The sequence below is a fragment of the Garra rufa genome, chromosome 14 (genome assembly GCF_049309525.1).
Source record: "Garra rufa chromosome 14, GarRuf1.0, whole genome shotgun sequence".
Lineage (NCBI taxonomy): Eukaryota > Metazoa > Chordata > Actinopteri > Cypriniformes > Cyprinidae > Garra > Garra rufa.
Window position 1 is genome coordinate 20,489,449 of NC_133374.1, and position 17,843 is coordinate 20,507,291.

General features: G+C 36.3%; 1 protein-coding gene across 3 annotated transcripts in view; it reads right to left on the bottom strand.

Annotated features, from left to right (window-relative positions):
- Positions 1-17,843, bottom strand: part of myo18ab (myosin XVIIIA b) — a 153,711-nt gene that overhangs the window by 48,408 nt on the left and 87,460 nt on the right. For all 3 annotated transcript variants that reach the window (XM_073818419.1, XM_073818418.1, XM_073818417.1), the window contains exons 20-24: positions 17,529-17,638; positions 15,525-15,590; positions 8,119-8,247; positions 1,106-1,249; positions 183-272 (exon numbers count right to left, since the gene is read on the bottom strand). In XM_073818419.1, coding sequence (XP_073674520.1) covers positions 183-272; positions 1,106-1,249; positions 8,119-8,247; positions 15,525-15,590; positions 17,529-17,638 — 539 coding nt within the window. The remainder of the gene's footprint in view (positions 1-182; positions 273-1,105; positions 1,250-8,118; positions 8,248-15,524; positions 15,591-17,528; positions 17,639-17,843) is intronic.

The following is a 17,843-nucleotide window of genomic DNA, read 5'->3' on the forward strand; positions in this document are numbered from 1 at the left end:
GTTGCTTTTATAACAATTTTGTTATCAGGAATCATGAAACACCATTGGTATTGCTTACTGAAATGTTGGTATGTGATAAACTTGTGTAAACAATACTTTTTAAATTAAATTTGAACTGAATCTGAAGTGAATGTGAAACCAAATTTAATTGAACGTGAAGTGGATCAAATTTATGCACTAACCTTGCTTTCCAGTCGGTCACTATTGAGTCTCAACTCATTCCTCTCCTTCTCCACCTTTTCCAGCTTCAACTTGAGTTGCTGAATTTCCTCCTAGAGAGAAAGACAGACAGACAATCAGAGAAACACAATAAGACAGTCAGAAAGATAGGATGACAAGAAACTCAGCTGATATGTCGAAAAATGACCACAGACATTCAGACACAATGACAGGCACTATATTTAGCGAAGTATAGAGATAGACAGGCGAGATAAATTAGAAACGGTAACAAAAGGACAGACAGGTAGAAAGCCTGCCCCGACTCTGCTACCTCAAACCCTCCCTCCCACTTTCCTAAACTTTTCTTTTGCTAACTTGAGAGAACTGCAGGCTACAGCCAATCGGTTGCAGCTCCGAAGGCTGTTTGTGCAGAGGAGATAGCGAGTCTGTGTTTGTTTTTTTAAAAGCAGGCTGTTTGGAAGCAGTGTCAGCACCCGTCTGTTTCTCGCAGGAGCACGCCTGACTGCATGGCTACACAAGCACTCAGCGGGACGCGGCCCAGCGGACGAAACACGCACGCACGCGCACACTCTGTGACATGCTAATGCACTCCCCCGCGGGAAGCACAGTTGCTTTTGATCCAGCCAGCTACATAGGTAATGTATGCATACACACAACCCTGCACACAAACACATGCACACACACACCTCTACAAACACTCAGATTGAGGCGAAGCCGCAGAGACGGTAATCAAAGAGACGGGTGCGACTGAGAGCTGCGGCTGAATTTGAGAGGGACCCCCGCGGGGCGGAGAAACTGAGAGGGGCATTAAAAGTCGCACGCATGGGCTTTAAATTCAGCTGTACTATTGTCAAAAGGCAAACCTGTACATGACATGCCTGTTTAGAGCATTTTGAAGTGCTTAGCGAAGATGACTGGTGCTTACGTCTTTGCCGCGGATCTGTTCCTCTGTGAGCTGAACCTCGATGAGAGGACGGACGGTGGTGAAGAGCTTCCACCAGGGCCAGCCTTTCACACCCCGGTTCTTCTTGATGTTTTTCTGGATGCAGCGGATGGCCAAGTCCTGGATCTGAAAAACAAAGACATTGTGTTTATGGAAGCATGTGCTTATGGAAGCATGTGCTTCCTACTGCTGTGCTGGTGAGAATTCGTCAGGTCTTTAGGTTTTGTGCTTGTGAAGTACAGTAGTTCAAACCAATCAGAGGCCAGATGGACAATAGCAGGCCTGTGTTTGGAGGCCCAGGCCCCCACGGTCAAAGAGCTTCCCCTTGGGGGAACAAGCACTGAATGGAGCTTTTCAGCTCCAGGATGTTCACAGTATGGTCTGCAATAAGGGTGGGACTGTTGACTCTAGGGGTTCTTGAATGTTTACACGCTAAGAAGCACCTACTGAGGTATAACCTCAAGAACCACAAACAATTTTTAGAGTGAAATATGAGAGAAATATTTATTATTCGAAACAAAATTATAGCATAAAAAAATATATTTTTTTTAAAAGTTTAAACTTTATTATTTAATATAGTATTTGTCAAATATTTTAAATGAAAAAAAAAAATATTCAAATATTTTCTTTATTTTTTATTTTTTTATTTTTTTTATTTTATTCAATGCATTGCATATGTCTACTTATGGATTTTACAGTGTTATCAAATTGAATTAAATGTAATATTTAGGAAATATTTAAATGCAATATTCAGAAAAAAAAGATATTTAACTTTTTTTGTAATTCATTTAATTTGTTAATTAAATGAACAAATACTTTATAAAAATATTTTATTTATTTATTTTGACATTTTATTCAATACATTGTATATGCCTACTTATGAATTTTAAAGTATTATCATATTAAATTTAATATTTAGAAGGTGCTTAAATGTAATATATATATATTACATAATATATTTTACATATATATTATATTCAATACATTGTATATGCCTACTTATGAATTTTAAAGTATTATCATATTAAATTTAATATTTAGAAGGTGCTTAAATGTAATATATATATATATATATATATATATTAGTGGTGGGCCGTTATCGGCGTTAACGTGCTGCGTTAACGTGAGACTCTTATCGGGCGATAAAAAAAATATCGCCGTTAATCTATTCTCAAAGTTGGGTTGGGAGCTGGGTCTAAACTACGCAAGATATGATGACTTTCACCTTGATATTTTAGTGCGGATGACGTATACCTAGTCGAATTGCACTGTAGGGGGCGAGAACGAGTCTTCAACTTCTGTGAAATTACCACATCAAATGAGACGTGCAAACATGGATGCAGCTATGAAGCCGCTTCAGGGCAGGTGCGTTGCTAGACCCTTTTTACTGGGGCACGTGAGTTATAATTTAATTTGATAATCCCGAAATAAAGACATTAAACTATATGCAACAACTGAATTGACGCTTCTAAAAGCAACGCAGTTTAATGGAAGACTATGCACGCAGAAATCCATGTCCGTGCGCGTCTGTGTATTTAACGGCAACGCGCACGTCTTCAGCCTTTTGCGCAGAAGTACTTGGTTACACAAGTTTGTATAGTTAATTATGTTGTAAATGCAATTGTCAAGCAGTTTGTGATGCATTTTGGAAACAGGAGATGAGCGCCTGATCTAATGCGCCACCTGGCCCGTTCTCGCAGACTTACTTTTAGTCATTATTTGGGTAGCACACATATTCTGAATGCCTTCAGCAGAATAGAGATATATATATATATTCTTTTAAAATAGTACTTTCTATTTTTTTTTTTTTTATATTTATTTTCGTACTTCATTACTTTGGGGTAGGCGTACTTCTCAAATTCACAGTGTTATCAAATTTAATTAAAATTTATATTTAGAAAATATTTAAATGTTTTTAGGGAAAAAATTAAATGAAAATTTAAATTAATTTGTAAAACAAATTTAACAAACACTATTTATTTATTTTTACATTTTATTCACTACATTGGATAGGCCTACTTGTGAATTTTACAGTATTATCATAAAAAAATAAATGTGATATTTTGAAAAGTAAATAAATATAAATTTAAAAGTATTTTATTAAAATGTGCTTTATTTATTTAAATATTTATTTTCATATTTCATTTATTACATTAGGTAGACTTATCAAATGCACAGTGTTATCCACATATATAAATTTAAATAATGTAATTCATCTGTAAAGAAAATAAATGAATAAATACTATTTTAAAAACATTGTATTTATTTATTTATTACATTATGTTTTATCAAATATAATTACAATTAATATTTAGGAAATATTTAAATTTAACATTTAGGGGAAAAAAATAAACTTTAATTATTTTTGTTTGTTTGTTTACTTAAATAAATTGTTTATTTAAATAAATACTTTTATATATTTATTTATTTATTTGTGTATTTTACTCATTATATTGGGTAGGCAAGCTTATCAATTTCATCATGAGGCTTATGCGAATCTATAAATAAGAATATATACATAACCGACTCAGTCATTAGTTCATAAATCTGTAGTCGCACCATTTCATATGCCAACCACACAAATTCATTCAACTTGGGAACTTAAATTTTTCATATTTCTGACATGGCATGAATGCACAGTCAGTCATCTCACACATCTCAGTGTGCAACCCACTTATTTCCACTCTAGTCCAAGAAAAAAACACTGCTGTACTCAATCAAGTGGACATAAACATGGCTTACATACTAACCCTCAACAAAACACCCATTACGTGTGTTGATCGCAGGAAGAATAAATGGCTAACAAACACATTTTCAATGAGGCCGTCAGAAGGCTACACAGAGCAGCGATTCTGGAGACGTACCAACTGTGTAGAAATGCAGCTCGAAGCAAAAGCCCCAAGCTCCTTTGAGTAATTCAATTAAACTTCAATACTACTTGGCAGCTGATTTAAACCCTGCATAAGATTTACATGCTGCAGGAACAGGGACGATTCAAATAATAGAGGATTATCTGGAAACCCAATTAGACAGGCCCAATTCAGCACATTAACGGGACCGAGCCCGCGCACGCCGCGTTCGAGCTATGTCTAATTTGTCACGCCGAGAAGGCTCCGGCACAGAACAGAGGCGGCGCGTGGCCGACATATGCACCGCAGCTCATTTGCCACGCTCTGACCACAACAAATGCCACAAACAGCCATCTAAACAGCTTGTCAGAGACGGCGAAATCGGGAAGAGCTTTCTAATTAAAATGGCCGTCTGGAGGAAATGGTGCCTGTGAGCCCTGGGGCCTGGCAGGAGGAACTAAGCGTTACGTACGAACGGATGCGACTCCAACAAAAACGGCCACAACCCTTCCAACAGGTGTGTGGTGTGAATCTGAATACGGATCAGCAGGTGGCATTCATTCGCTCGTACGAACATGAGGACATTTGAGCGCACTCACACGTGTCTGCGAGGGCACCTGTTCACACTTGTGTCTTTAGGCAATGAGTTAATTAGACACACGATTGGCATTCGCTAAATTCCCAGCTCCCTCTAGAGTCATTTCCGCTGAAAGTCAAAGAAACTCGAGGAGGAGCCGGCGAGCTTCAAAGAAGCCTATGTGGAGTTGTTCTTCTTTCGGATGCCCCCCACAGAGACAAACAGAAAGGAGGAGGGAAGAAAGACAGAGTAATCTGGAGGGACTGAAGGCTTAGAACGGAGTCTAAAACTGGAACAGAGTTCAAGGTGCTGAGATCCCTCCATTATTGATCTGAGAGAGAAACAAGCAAATTGATTTTGCATTGTGGCAACTGTGGTTTGCAAGAGGAAGCCTGGTCCCACAAGGCTGCCTCTCAGGGATCTACCGTAACGATTCAACTCAACACTCTATCTCTTGACATTATTAAATACACCCTGCAAAACAGAAATGACTCCATCACACACTTAGGTCTTTCCGCTTCCACTTTCCACTCACTTTTTTAGATTTGGATGAGGATATGATACTGAGGAGTCAGTTTTCGTCACTAGGTCAGGGGCCATATCCAGAGAGCCTTTACTGTCACTTTTGATCAATTTTATTAAGGCGCTATGATTTACACGATGCAGAAAACATGAATGGAATCACAGAATCCAATCAAAATTTTATTTACTATTACAGAATTTGCCAAATTTGAATCAATTTAAAGCAGGTCAGTGCATTTAAATCAAAGCTCGATATGGAATAGTGTTTGTGAATATTAAGCTGAGAAAACGCTATTTAAATTCAAATGTTCAACCCATCAAAATAAAAAGTTTGGTTTAACTTGAAGAAATTGTGACAGGAATATATTACTTAATGTAATGATAGTACTACTACTGATAATAAAATTATTAAAACAATTTTTTTAAGGAGTATTTACCAGAAAAATATTTACCAGCATTTTTCAGTATTTCTGAAAAAAAAAAATTATAAAATAAATAAATAAAATTATAACACATGAATAACATTATAAAATTATAACACATTTATTTATTAAATCAATTATTTAGACATGATTTTTGATTATTAAAATTATGAAACCATCATAATGGAATCCAGAAAATTTATGGAAAACACAAAATTTGGTAAAAAAATAAAACTGAGTTTGGGGAAAAAAACATTTCATAGGACATTAAAAATTTAATTGTTAAACTTTTAATAATTTGCTGTCAAACTGTGCAAATGTTATGATTTAAATGAATATTAATATTATTAAAATGTAACTATTAAAATGTATTTTTAAAAAAAAGTTTAGAAAAATCTAAATAAACTGAATACAGAAACAATTATAATAATAAAATAAATAATTCTTTATCAAATCAATTAATTCGACACATTGATTATTAAAAATGTAATGTAACCATTAAAATAGAATCCAGAAATTTAATGGAAAACACAGAATTTGTTCAAAATAAAACTTAATTTGTGAAAAAAAATTACCTTTTTGTTAAACCTTTAATAAATTGCTGTTAAATTGTGTGTTTCATAATTTCAATTAATTAGACATGCTTTTTAATTCAAAGTTTTAACTTTTAACCATTACAATGTCTAGAAAGTCTAGAAAATTTGTAATGAAAAAAATAGAATACAGAAAAAAATAATAATAAAATAAATAAATAAATCATCATCGAATCAATTAATTAGTCATTATTTTGTTCATTAAAATTGAATGAAACCATTAAAATGGAATCCAGAAAATTAATGGAAAATACAAAATTTGGTAAGAAATAAAACTAAATTTGAGAAAAAATAAATAAAACACATTTCATAGAGCCTTAAATATAGAATGCTTTTTGATTATTTTTTAATTTGACTATTAAAAGTCTGGAAAGAAATAAAACGGAAAAAAATGAATACAGAAAAAATTTAATTTGAAAAAAAAAAATTATGAAATTAACAAGTACCAATAATTTCACTAACATACATCTGAAAACATGGTGGAATACACAAATTCTGCTTGTGGATATTTAATTTTAGTAAGTGCCTCAAAGTCTATGAAAATATATTTCAAAGATCTAATGTCACTAGCCGGAAAAACCAACTCCTGCGATTATTTCATTTTCTAAAGCGCTTAATTTGTGTACCTTGACTCCCAGAAATTGTGTAAAACCCACCAATCAGAATACAGCTTCCCAGAAAAAGAAAGTGTTGGCATTTTAGCATGTAATATTCATGATATAGTCACTGACAAGTCCATGAGCGTCTGAGGTTACGGCCCACGGGGAGACCTTCTACACCTACAACCCAATACAAATCCCAAAACTCATCTCTATCAGTCTAGCGTGAAGCACAGGTTTCTGACATGTGCTTGACAAAAGATTTCTTTCTAAGGAAATAAATTCCTTTGGGGACAGGTTGCTGTGATTCAGAGGCATCCAGACAAGGCTCTTTGTTGGGACAATAATTTTACAGAAAGCGGAAAATAACAGCGAAGCCGCCAGCGAAAGGAAAGCTGCAGTACTTAGTCAAGAACTTCTTCAAAGTCGTCGTCAAACAAATCTAGAAGTACACAAGACATCTTTTACGGCAACAGCTATAAAGCGGCTTACCTACAAATCAGTCTCACAAAAGACGCCCTGCTAAACAAAAGAGGCAGAAGAACAGAATCTACACGAAGAAAACAACCCCTACTAACATCTACGATACCTACAACAGCCAACAAGTGCAAACAACCTCATTCAAACTCATTTTACTTACAGCAAAACATCCAGTAAACAGGCTCGTCTCCTGTCAGGAGCTCTGAGGTAAACTGAAAACAAAGTCTCGCCAAGTAAAGCCTTCTTGGTTTGTGTACAACACTGAAAGGGGAAGTGGATGTTGTTGATGAAGCTGTATTGCCACCGAGGGCCAACAGCAGCGTGAGGCGTTACATCGAGCCCACCTCCTTTCACACGAACTTTACTGAGACAGGGGCCCAGTCTTCTCAGAGTCACAGGCAACTGTAGGACCGGCCCTCACATCCTGAGCCAATCCCACTGAGGGCAGCATGAGTGTGGAAGTGAGAAAGCGAGAATAGAGCACAAAGGATCAGAGAGTGAAAGGAAGACAGAATAGAAGACGCCAGGGCAGAACAGAAGGGCTTAAACCCAAAAAGAGACAGAGTGAGAAGCAAAGCAGAAATTAATGGACAGAGAGGGGGCAGGCGAGAGTGCAGGGCACGCAGTGGCGGGAGAATCGATAGGCCTGTGATGGAGGGCAGTGGGGCAGATGGCTTCTTCCCCGGAGATGCGCTGATTGAATGTTATCTGTCAGCCGAGGCCACAGCCAGAGGGATTTTCTCAAGACAGCGACGACATTCTGATGGACTCTGAGACAAACCTCACAACAAATGAACTCTGAGGACTGAGAGCTCTGACTGAGAAAGGGAGAGATGCTCGAACACAAAACATTTCCACTTTGCTGGAACAAGAAGTGGCTTAAAATGTCTTAAATGTTTCATATAGTGTAAAATATTTATAAATTCCTTTTTTATAAGGTAAAGAGGACTTACCTTTCTCTTTTTGAAGGCCTGTCGGGCCAGGTAGCCTCTGCATGCAGCCTGAAACAGGGTGATGTTGCGTCTGGTCTGGATATCTCTGTGCTCCTCTAGCTTGGCCAAAACACCTGCCCTGAAGAACACCTGCAAACAGACCACTGCTGTGAGATACATGGAAATTCATGAAGACGACCTATTATGCCCCCTTGTTTTATATAAGCCTCAAGTGTCCCTAGAATGTCTCTGTGAAGTTTCAGCTTAAAATACCCCACAGATCATTTTTTATATCATTTTGAAAATTGCTATTTTGACTGGAATCGGAAACACGCTGTTTTCATGCACGCCCTTTAAATGCAAATGAGCTGCTGCTCCCCACCCCCTTTTTCCTGAAAAGGGCTGTGCCTTTACAGCTCATATCTCAGATGCTCTGCTAAAAAACATCTTTTTGTTTTAGATTATCACATCTATCATGCTGAAATCATGCGTTTTAAACCATATTAGTTTAAAATTGTGATACAGGGTTTTCTGAGTGCACACATCCGATGCACACGCACAGAAAGCGGCTGTCACATGGCATGTGAGTACTAAACTAAGTTCTCTTTCATGTCCTATTGCGCTTAAACCATCAAATACACACAAGTTCATGTTAAAAACACACGAGTTACAAAAACAGTCGGTTATGTCCGTGAAGATAAACAGCTGGGAAAGAAATGGCATGTTTATATTAGATCTGTGTGGCAGCAGCGTAATATACAGTAAATAAATCAATAAATCCACTGCTCTCTTTTCTCCTCTTAGTGTTCTGTGCTCGTCTGTGCAGCCAAAGACAGAACAGTTAGCATGCTTTGCTCAAACTTTAGCCATAGTTGAATAAATAGTTGAATAAATTCAACTATTATTTCTCTTGTGGACTATATGTAAACATCTTTTAATGTGAAATATCTTATTCAGGTCAGTACTAAATAAAAAATAACATGCATTTTGCATGATCCCTCTTATTTTGATAAAATAGTTAACATTTTGCAGATTCGGCAAGGTGTACATAAACTTTTGACTTCAACTGTATATACATTTCATAGGTCACAGATTTCCTCTCCTGCAAATAAGTTCTGCAGTCAGTCACCCTGTCTGAAAGCGTGAGGATTTCCTCTAAACCTCTGCCCATGCTCTGTTTACTCGTAATTTTCCGCTCGGTGGTGGGGGTGTCAAACCGAGCTGGATTAACACTACGGAATCCTACTCCATTAGGCCATTTAATCAGAGAAATTTGAGGGAAGTGGACCTTGCGTTTTTTCCAGACGTGCATTCATCAAACTCTGTGGACATGGTCTAATTGCATTAGCATTCTATTAGTTTTAAAGATGGATTAATCTAGATGAACAGAATCCTAATTAAAACCGCACCGAATCTGGAGTGTACCTTAGAGCCTGTGCTGGAAAGAAAAAGGGCTGCTTTGGGAAATTGGTTTGAGATAAATATATATATATTTTTTAGAGGGAGAAGGAGAGAGAGAGAAAGGAGGATGAGAGTCCACTGCAGCAATTACTACTCATCTGAGGGAATGGCAACAAATGCCTCTTGATTGAGCCTTTATCTGGAGCAGCTCTGCAGTATAATCTTCCTTTTTACATCAAAGGCAGCCAGAGCCTTTCAGTGATGTAGAGCCTCGGTTATTGTTATTACAGGAGGCAATCTCTCAGAGCTCCAAGCATCAGATCATAAGGGAGAATGGAGTGTTATGAAATGATTCCATATTCATGTAAAGTTTGACAGCTTTCGGACCCCACGGCTTTCGCCTGCCAACCCAACGGTACCACAAATAAAAATAAAGGACAATACGTTTACCTGAAATGCTCCTCACAACCCTTTACAGCCCCGTAAATTAGAACATCAGGGCTGAGCTACCTGCTGGGCAGCCAACACACACACTTATCTGCTTTCAGGCAGGTGTAATATCAGAGAGGGACCCTTCCACCTCTGGAGAGTAGCAAGGGAAAATTGAGTTTCATTTCTCAATGTCAGTGAAGATGTGGCGCAAAAAAGGCCTGATATCAGCCAAAAGAGAACTTGATTCACGATCCTCTCGAGTCGAATGTAAGATTAGGTGGAGATGCTAAAATACTCACAACTACATTACCCACAGCATCAGGAAGCAACAGTATTTTACTGAATTACATCATCCTAAGAGACTCTGCTGGATGTGTTCACTTCAAGAACATGATGATAGTGTTCAGAAATGTCTCTGTTGCGTGCGGCTGCTTGTTAGCCAAGTCGCCCCATGACATTCAACCAGCAGGCCTGCGCTTCGCCGGTCTTTTCTTCACAAGAGCACCGAAGGTCAGCATGGTTGAAAGGTCTTTTCACGGGGGTCAAATGGCAATGTTTTCCATGGAGACCAAGAGAATGAAATTCCTCACGAAGAGAAGAGGAAACAAATGGCGATGGAGGAGTGCAAAGAGAGGAGCTTGTGTGCAAGTCTGTGGGGGAGTCTGTGATTTAGACGGACGTATTGTACTAAGGTGGCAACTGTACAATGACTGTTTTCAATAAGCAGTGGAGGGAGTTCATGATTGCTTAGGATCTTGTTCACATCTAGTCTGACTCCCAAAAAATTTGGACAGATTTAATAATGTCTTAATTTTACTTCATTAGAAATAAATCATGAGACTAAGTGGCATCTGTATACCTGAAACTAGAGGTTTAAATAAAAAATTAAATCAAATAAAATAAAATGGCCACTGTATATAGAAACCACCATCTCTATATTAACAAGGTTTCAAAAGGACATAAAAACAAATAAATAAGAATAAATAAAAAAATATAATAAAATAAAAGGCCACTATTTGAAGAACCACCAATGGTGTGAATCTCTATATTAATAAGGTTTCAAAATTACTTAAAAACATAAATAAATAACAGTCCTACTATTTTACAAAGATAAAATAAAAATAAAAATTAAATTAAAAATAAAACATAAAAAAGATTAAATAATAAATAAAATAGCAACTGTATATAAAATCACTATCAATGGCGTGAACATCTATATTAACAAAATTACTTAATTAAAAACAAATAAAAATAAATTGGTAAATAAAATATATAAATAAATAATAGACCTAGTATTTTACAAAAAATAAAATAAAATTATAAAAAATAAATAAATAAATAAATAAATAAATAAAATGATCGCTGTATAAAGAATTACCAATGGTGTGAGTATCTATATCAACAAGGTTTCCAAATTACTTAAAAACATTAATAAATAAAATAAATGAAAAATAAAATAAAAACAAAAATGGCCACTGTATAAAGAATCAGCAATGGTGTGAATCTCAACGTTAATACGGTTTAAAATTTATGTAAAAAAAAAAATAAATAAATAAATAACAGTCTTACTATTTTACAAAAATACAATAAAATGAAATGAAATTTAATTTAATTACATTTAAAATAAAATAAAATAAAATTTAAAATAAAATAAAACTAAATAAAATAGCCACTGTATATAGAACCACTATCAATGATGTGAATATCTATATTAACAAGGTTTCCAAATTAATTAATTAAATAAATAAATAACAGTCCTACAATTTTACAAAAATAAAATAAAAAATTAAGTAATTAAACAATTGCCACTGTACATAGAATCACCATTAATGGTGTGAATATCTATCTTAATAAGGTTTTAAATTTACTTAAAAACATAAATAAAGACAAACACTAGTCCTACTATTTTACAAAAATAAAATAAAATATTAAATTATTTTGAATTTAAAATAAAATTAATTTTTTTTTTTTAATAAAATAAAATTATAGCCACTGTATATGTAACCACCTTCAATAATGTGAATCTCTATGCTGAGGCAAAATTCTAAAATGATGGCCGTCAACTAATCATTTGTGTATATCCTGGACACGTTTTTCTCCATTCCCATTTATGTAATCAGCTATTTATCAGAATGTCATTATTCTGGCTCTCTCACCGGGCCTCTGTTCTTTGTCTGGAAGCACAATATCTTGCTGGGCTGATTGGTGTTTGTAGTGAGTTATCGTCGTGCGCCAAGCCAGAGTAAACCAAACAAAGCAAAGCCGGTGTCTCGCCAGAATCAATCTATCGTCTACAGAAGATGCACAAAAGAAATTCAGCTTTAATCATTCGAGGTATAGGGGAGACCCAGTGTGCAATGGCACAACCTTGCAGCCTGGCTCATGGGTTCTCAGAAAACCTCAGAATAATTGTCTTTCTCGCTCCAACACACCCGCCAATGAGGCCTGCCAACGATGCCAGCCATGTCCCATCTGCAGCTTAGCATTCTGGGTAAAGCGTCGACCAACAGCAGAGAGCGCTTCACGGCGGGAGAGGAGACGACGAGTCTTTTTGGCCAAAGTCCACCTTGCCGAACTTTCCATCCAGATGTGAGCACAGCGGCAGAGCGGATTAAAGTCTGTCAGTGTCTAAGAGGTGTAGAAGAAGCGAAACGTTTCGCCAATCTAAATGGAAATCATGCCATCTGTTTGGAACTGATCCTCGTGACTCAGGCCGAATCTGTATGCCACAAAATGACTGATCCATAACATAGAGAGACTGAATATGTGAAGTCTTTCTTTTTAGAAAAATTTAGAACGTCATGATTATGAGGGGGGAAAAAAATAATAATTGCCTACGCCCTACGTCATCTCCTGGAACGGAACTCTCTCATGAACACACGTATAACAGTTAGCGCAAGTTAGAGATTATGGTTTATAACGTTTTAAATATGGATATTTTTCTTACACAAACGCATCGATTCGCTCCAGAACCCCCGGAGCCATGTGGAGTACTTTTTATGATGGATAGACACACTTTATTGGACTTCAAAATCTCAACAGCCATTCACTGACATTATAAAGCTTAGGTGAGCCAGGACTAGGGCTGCAACAATTCCTCGATTCTATTCGAGTATTCAATTTTTAAAAAATCCTTGATTGCATTTTGCCCGTATCGAGTAATCGTCAAAATACCAAAAGTGTCATTTTTATACAGATCAGTTTAATAAAGCATAATGCCATCAAGAATTCACAAACGCTACAATTCAGTTAAACAAGTATATGTGATCCAGGTTTAATATTTGTGCTTTAATTATTTACATGTGTGTAGGTTACGTACGTGCATCTCAGAGCGACTCTCTAAATGCTGCTCCACACAAACTGTTATAATTTACATGTGTGGAGTGTCTCAAACTCCATCTTTGCATGTTGTTGTGAGTTTGGGTTTATTATAACGTTCATCTGGGAATGCAATGCGCACGATTTCATGAGTTTTGTAAGGTAAATCGTTTATAAACCTAAGCAAACACAGGAGAATACATCATTACCTTTCTCAATATGCTAACCATTTGAAACAATTTCAATTAGTCAATATTAAACAAGGATTAGCTCGTGCAGTAAAGTGTAAAAACAATTGTCAGGCCGTTGGCATAATGCATAATGCTTAATACGTTAGCTCTATTGTTTATGATACATTATATATGTTATCAGTTTTGTTCAAGAAAACCTTTTTTTGGTTTTCTTGAACAAAACTGCTTTCTTTTGATACTGTATTTATTTTATTGTTATTACCTAATTGCAATTATAAATGTATTTTAAGTCATTTACAGGCTATTATTCACAAAAAAAAATATTATAATTATCTGATTACTCGATTAATCGCCAGAATAATCAACAAATTACTCGATTACCAAGTAATAATCGTTAATGACAGCCCTAGCCAGGACATTTTTGAATATAACTGTATTCGTCTGAAAAAAGGAAGTCAAATACACCTAGGATGGTTTGAAGGTAAGTAAATCATTAATTTGGGGAGAACTATCCCTTTAAGCATAATTGTCTGTGTAATTTTTCCACTGGTTATTTATCCTAAAAACTTCTCATTTTAAATTGCCAATTGTGTTGTAAACCACAAGCTTTGCGGGTTGCCAGATGTCAAGAGTTTAAATCCCCCGATCTTAGAATCAACAGACACGTCTGTGACTGGTTACAATGCTCAGCCACTACAAAACACATTGTAAATAGACGCAACAGGAGCAAACCGACGTGATATTGACACTTTTCTGTAATCGCAATCTGGTCACAACTTTGCTCACAGCAAACCCTTTTGGTGTATGTCTCTTTAAATGATAATGAGCTCTTTCCTTTTCCTTTTGTGAGCAAAAATAATGGCATATTTTAAAGGAGTAGTTTACTTCCAGAACAAAAATTTACAGACAAAGTACTCACCCCATTGTCATCCAAAATGAATGAATGAATGATGCATTTATATAGCGCTTTCATTGTATATTGCCATACACCCAAAGCGCTTTACAATCATATGGGGGATCTCTCCTCAACCATCACCAGTGTGCAGCATCCACTTGGATGATGCGTCGGCAGCCACAGTACAACGGCGCCGGTGCGCTCACCACACACCAGCTACAGGTGGAGAGGAGAGAGTTATGGAGCCAATTCAATGAATGGGGATTATTAGGAAGCCATGATTGACTAGGGCCAGTGGAGGGAATTTGGCCAGGACACCTGGGTTACACCCCTACTCTTTACGAGAAGTGCCATGGGATTTTTAATGACCACAGAGAGTCAGGACCTCGATTTAACGTCTCATCCGAAGGACGGTGCCTTTTTACAGTATAGTGTCCCCGTCAGTATACTGGGGCATTAGGACCCACATAGACCACAGGGTGAGCACCCCCTGCTGGCCTCACTAACACCTCTTCCAACAGCAACCTAGTTTTCCCAGGAGGTCTCCCATCCAGGTACTGACCAGGCTCAACCCTGCTTAGCTTCAGTGAGCAACCGGTCTTGGGCAGCAGGGTGATATGGCTGTGGCCAAAATGTTCATGTCTGTCTTTCTTCAGTCGTAAAGAAATTGTGTTTTTTGAGGAAAACATTTCAGGATTTCTCTCCATATGGTGCTCGAGAGTTTGAACTGCAAAATGTAGTTTAAATGAAGCTTGAAAGGGCTCTAAACATCTTCGATGAGGGTGAAGGGGGTGAGTACAATATCTGTAATTTTTTGTTCTGGAAGTGAACTACTACTTTAAGTTGTTTCCACTGTTATAAGTAAAAATGCAAGTCATTGCACTGACACCTTCATGTCCTGCAGAGCATGCTTTAGGTCCACTTTTTACATTTATTTAGGTTATACGTTTAAACTAACATTGTGATATGCTTGAAGAATTTTGATTCTTGTATTGTATTGTATTGTATTGTATTGAAGAATTTTATATCTATAGATTTTAATTTAGGCAAGTCGTGATCATTTCTAAATTGATCAAACATAGGCTATGATCAACTTACTGTCTACCGCTGGCCACTTGGTCTTTACTTAAAAAAAAAAAAACATTATCGTTTTTATTGTTTAGTGCATGTATTGTGAATTTATGACTTACTCTGCTCAAGCCCATGTGATAACTGCTTTTTTCCAGCTCAAGAGACTCCAGCAGCTCTTCGACAGCCTGAAACACACAGAAAGACATGTATGAAACAGTAAGACAGGCAAAAAGATCTAGTGTGCAGTCTAGCTCAGCAGGGCACCAAGTGGATGGAGTGCTGACTGGGGTGCTCTTTCTGTCCAAAAGCTAAGGCACCTTGGGGAAAGCAGGTCACAAGCAGCTGTCTTAATGTCTGACCCCTCTCTTCCACTCACCCATGAGTGCTTTCTTCCTGACAAGATGTCAGGCAAATAACAACATGGCAGGGGATTAAAATAAAATCTCGGTGGACTGATGACTAATGGCTAGAGTTTGTGCTAAAAGCACAGGGAGGTATTGCGTGCTCTCTGCAGGAGCACAGGGGGCGACTGGTGAACAGGTTCAGTTGTGAGAGACGAGCCAAAAGCCATGTCTCAGACTGAGCAGCGGCAGATAGATCACAGGTCTAATGGGGAATCTGCTGAGAGTTTGTTATCAAAAAGAGACCTCTGAAAAACATAGCTAAAGCAACATGCAAACAAAGATCATGAGGTACATGTATTTGAGTCTGTAACATGTACATTAAATAAATTAGGATCCAATGTATATTTTTAACTAACTGTATCAGTTGAAATCAAATCATATTAAATCTAAACTACATTTTAGATACTTTTCCTTCACTCTCTGGTCCATTCCATTAAAAAAAAAAAAATAATAATAATAATAATAATAATAATAATTTAATTCACTCTCTTGTAAATAAATAAAATAAGCTACCATTTAGTTGGTCTATTCATACTCAAAAATAAATAAATACAATAAAATGATTACTATTATTATTACAATTAAGATTACTCTATTGTCCACTTATGCTAAAAAAAATAAAACAGAATAAGACTCAAAATAATTTAAACTACAATTTAGTTTACTCTCTGGTCCATTCATGCAATAAAATAAAATATAATAAAATTGAGTTCACTTTGTGAAAAAAAAAAAAAAATAATAATTTAGTTCACTTTCTGGCCCATTCATTCTGAAAAATAAAAATAAATAAAATGAAACTCAAAATAATTTAAACTACAATTTAGTTCACTCTCTGAATAAAGTAAAATTAAATAAAATTAAATAAAATTAAATTAAATAAAACTATAATTTAGTTCACTCTCTGGTCCATTCATGCAAAAATAAAATAAAATAAATAATAAAATAAAATAAAATAAAATACAATTTAGTTCAGTCTCTGGTCCATTCATGCGGAAAAATAAAATAAAATGAAACTCAAATTAATTCAAACTACAATTTTGTTTACTCTCTGAATAAAATAAAATAAAATAAATATTTAGTTCAGTCTCTGGCCTATTAATGCGGAAAAATAAAATAAAATGAAACTCAAAATAATTCAAACTACAATTTTGTTTACTCTCTGAATAAAATGGTCATCAAAATGTTTAGTTTAGTAAATTCATTATTACCATTTCATACATTACTTTTTATATTTGTTATAAAGCTAATTAAGCATTTACACATATGCCTTTAGATCAAAATGCCATGTCATGAAAATCCTTTGTTCAGATAAATATGTCCAAATGTTTGACTGGTACTGTATATACACACACATATGTATATGTACATATTTAAAATGTACATACACATATACATCACTTTACACACACAATGTTCACATTAAGACATTACAGGTCTTTGTAGGCTCAATAACAGAAGCAGGGTCAGTGATAGGACAGGATGCCACTGATAGAGTCGTCACTCTGGGCCCTGATTAAAGCCTTTATTGCCCTGTCACCAGAGCACAGCAGGGATTAAGGGGGAAAAGATGTGTACTACAGCCCCATTAATCAACAACACAGCTCTCTGCCCTGAGCACTGTCATAATCAATTACATGGAAGAGCAGCTCATGAAGGAGGAGCCAAACGCCGTTTGGAGAAACAACACACTCACAAACACACACACAAAAAGACACTCACCCTTTTCTCATCGGTTACGATGTAGTTCCGCCCATGCTTCTTCATCAAGTGGGGAGTCAGCACATCAAAGCGGCGCCGGAACTCAGAAAAGACCAAATGATCGGGATAACCTTGAGGAAAAGGAGAGCCAAATGACAGAAACGTTACGGGAGAAGGACACGTGCGATTCTAGAAAGCTACAGGGTCTGTGGAGGTTCAGCAGAGAGCAACGATGAGGGCATCGGTCAGTCGCTTATCTTGAGAATGTTCTGCTTACTCAGGGCTTCAGGCTGAAATGTGGCAAAACATTTTCCGGTGACATTTTGCTGATTTCAC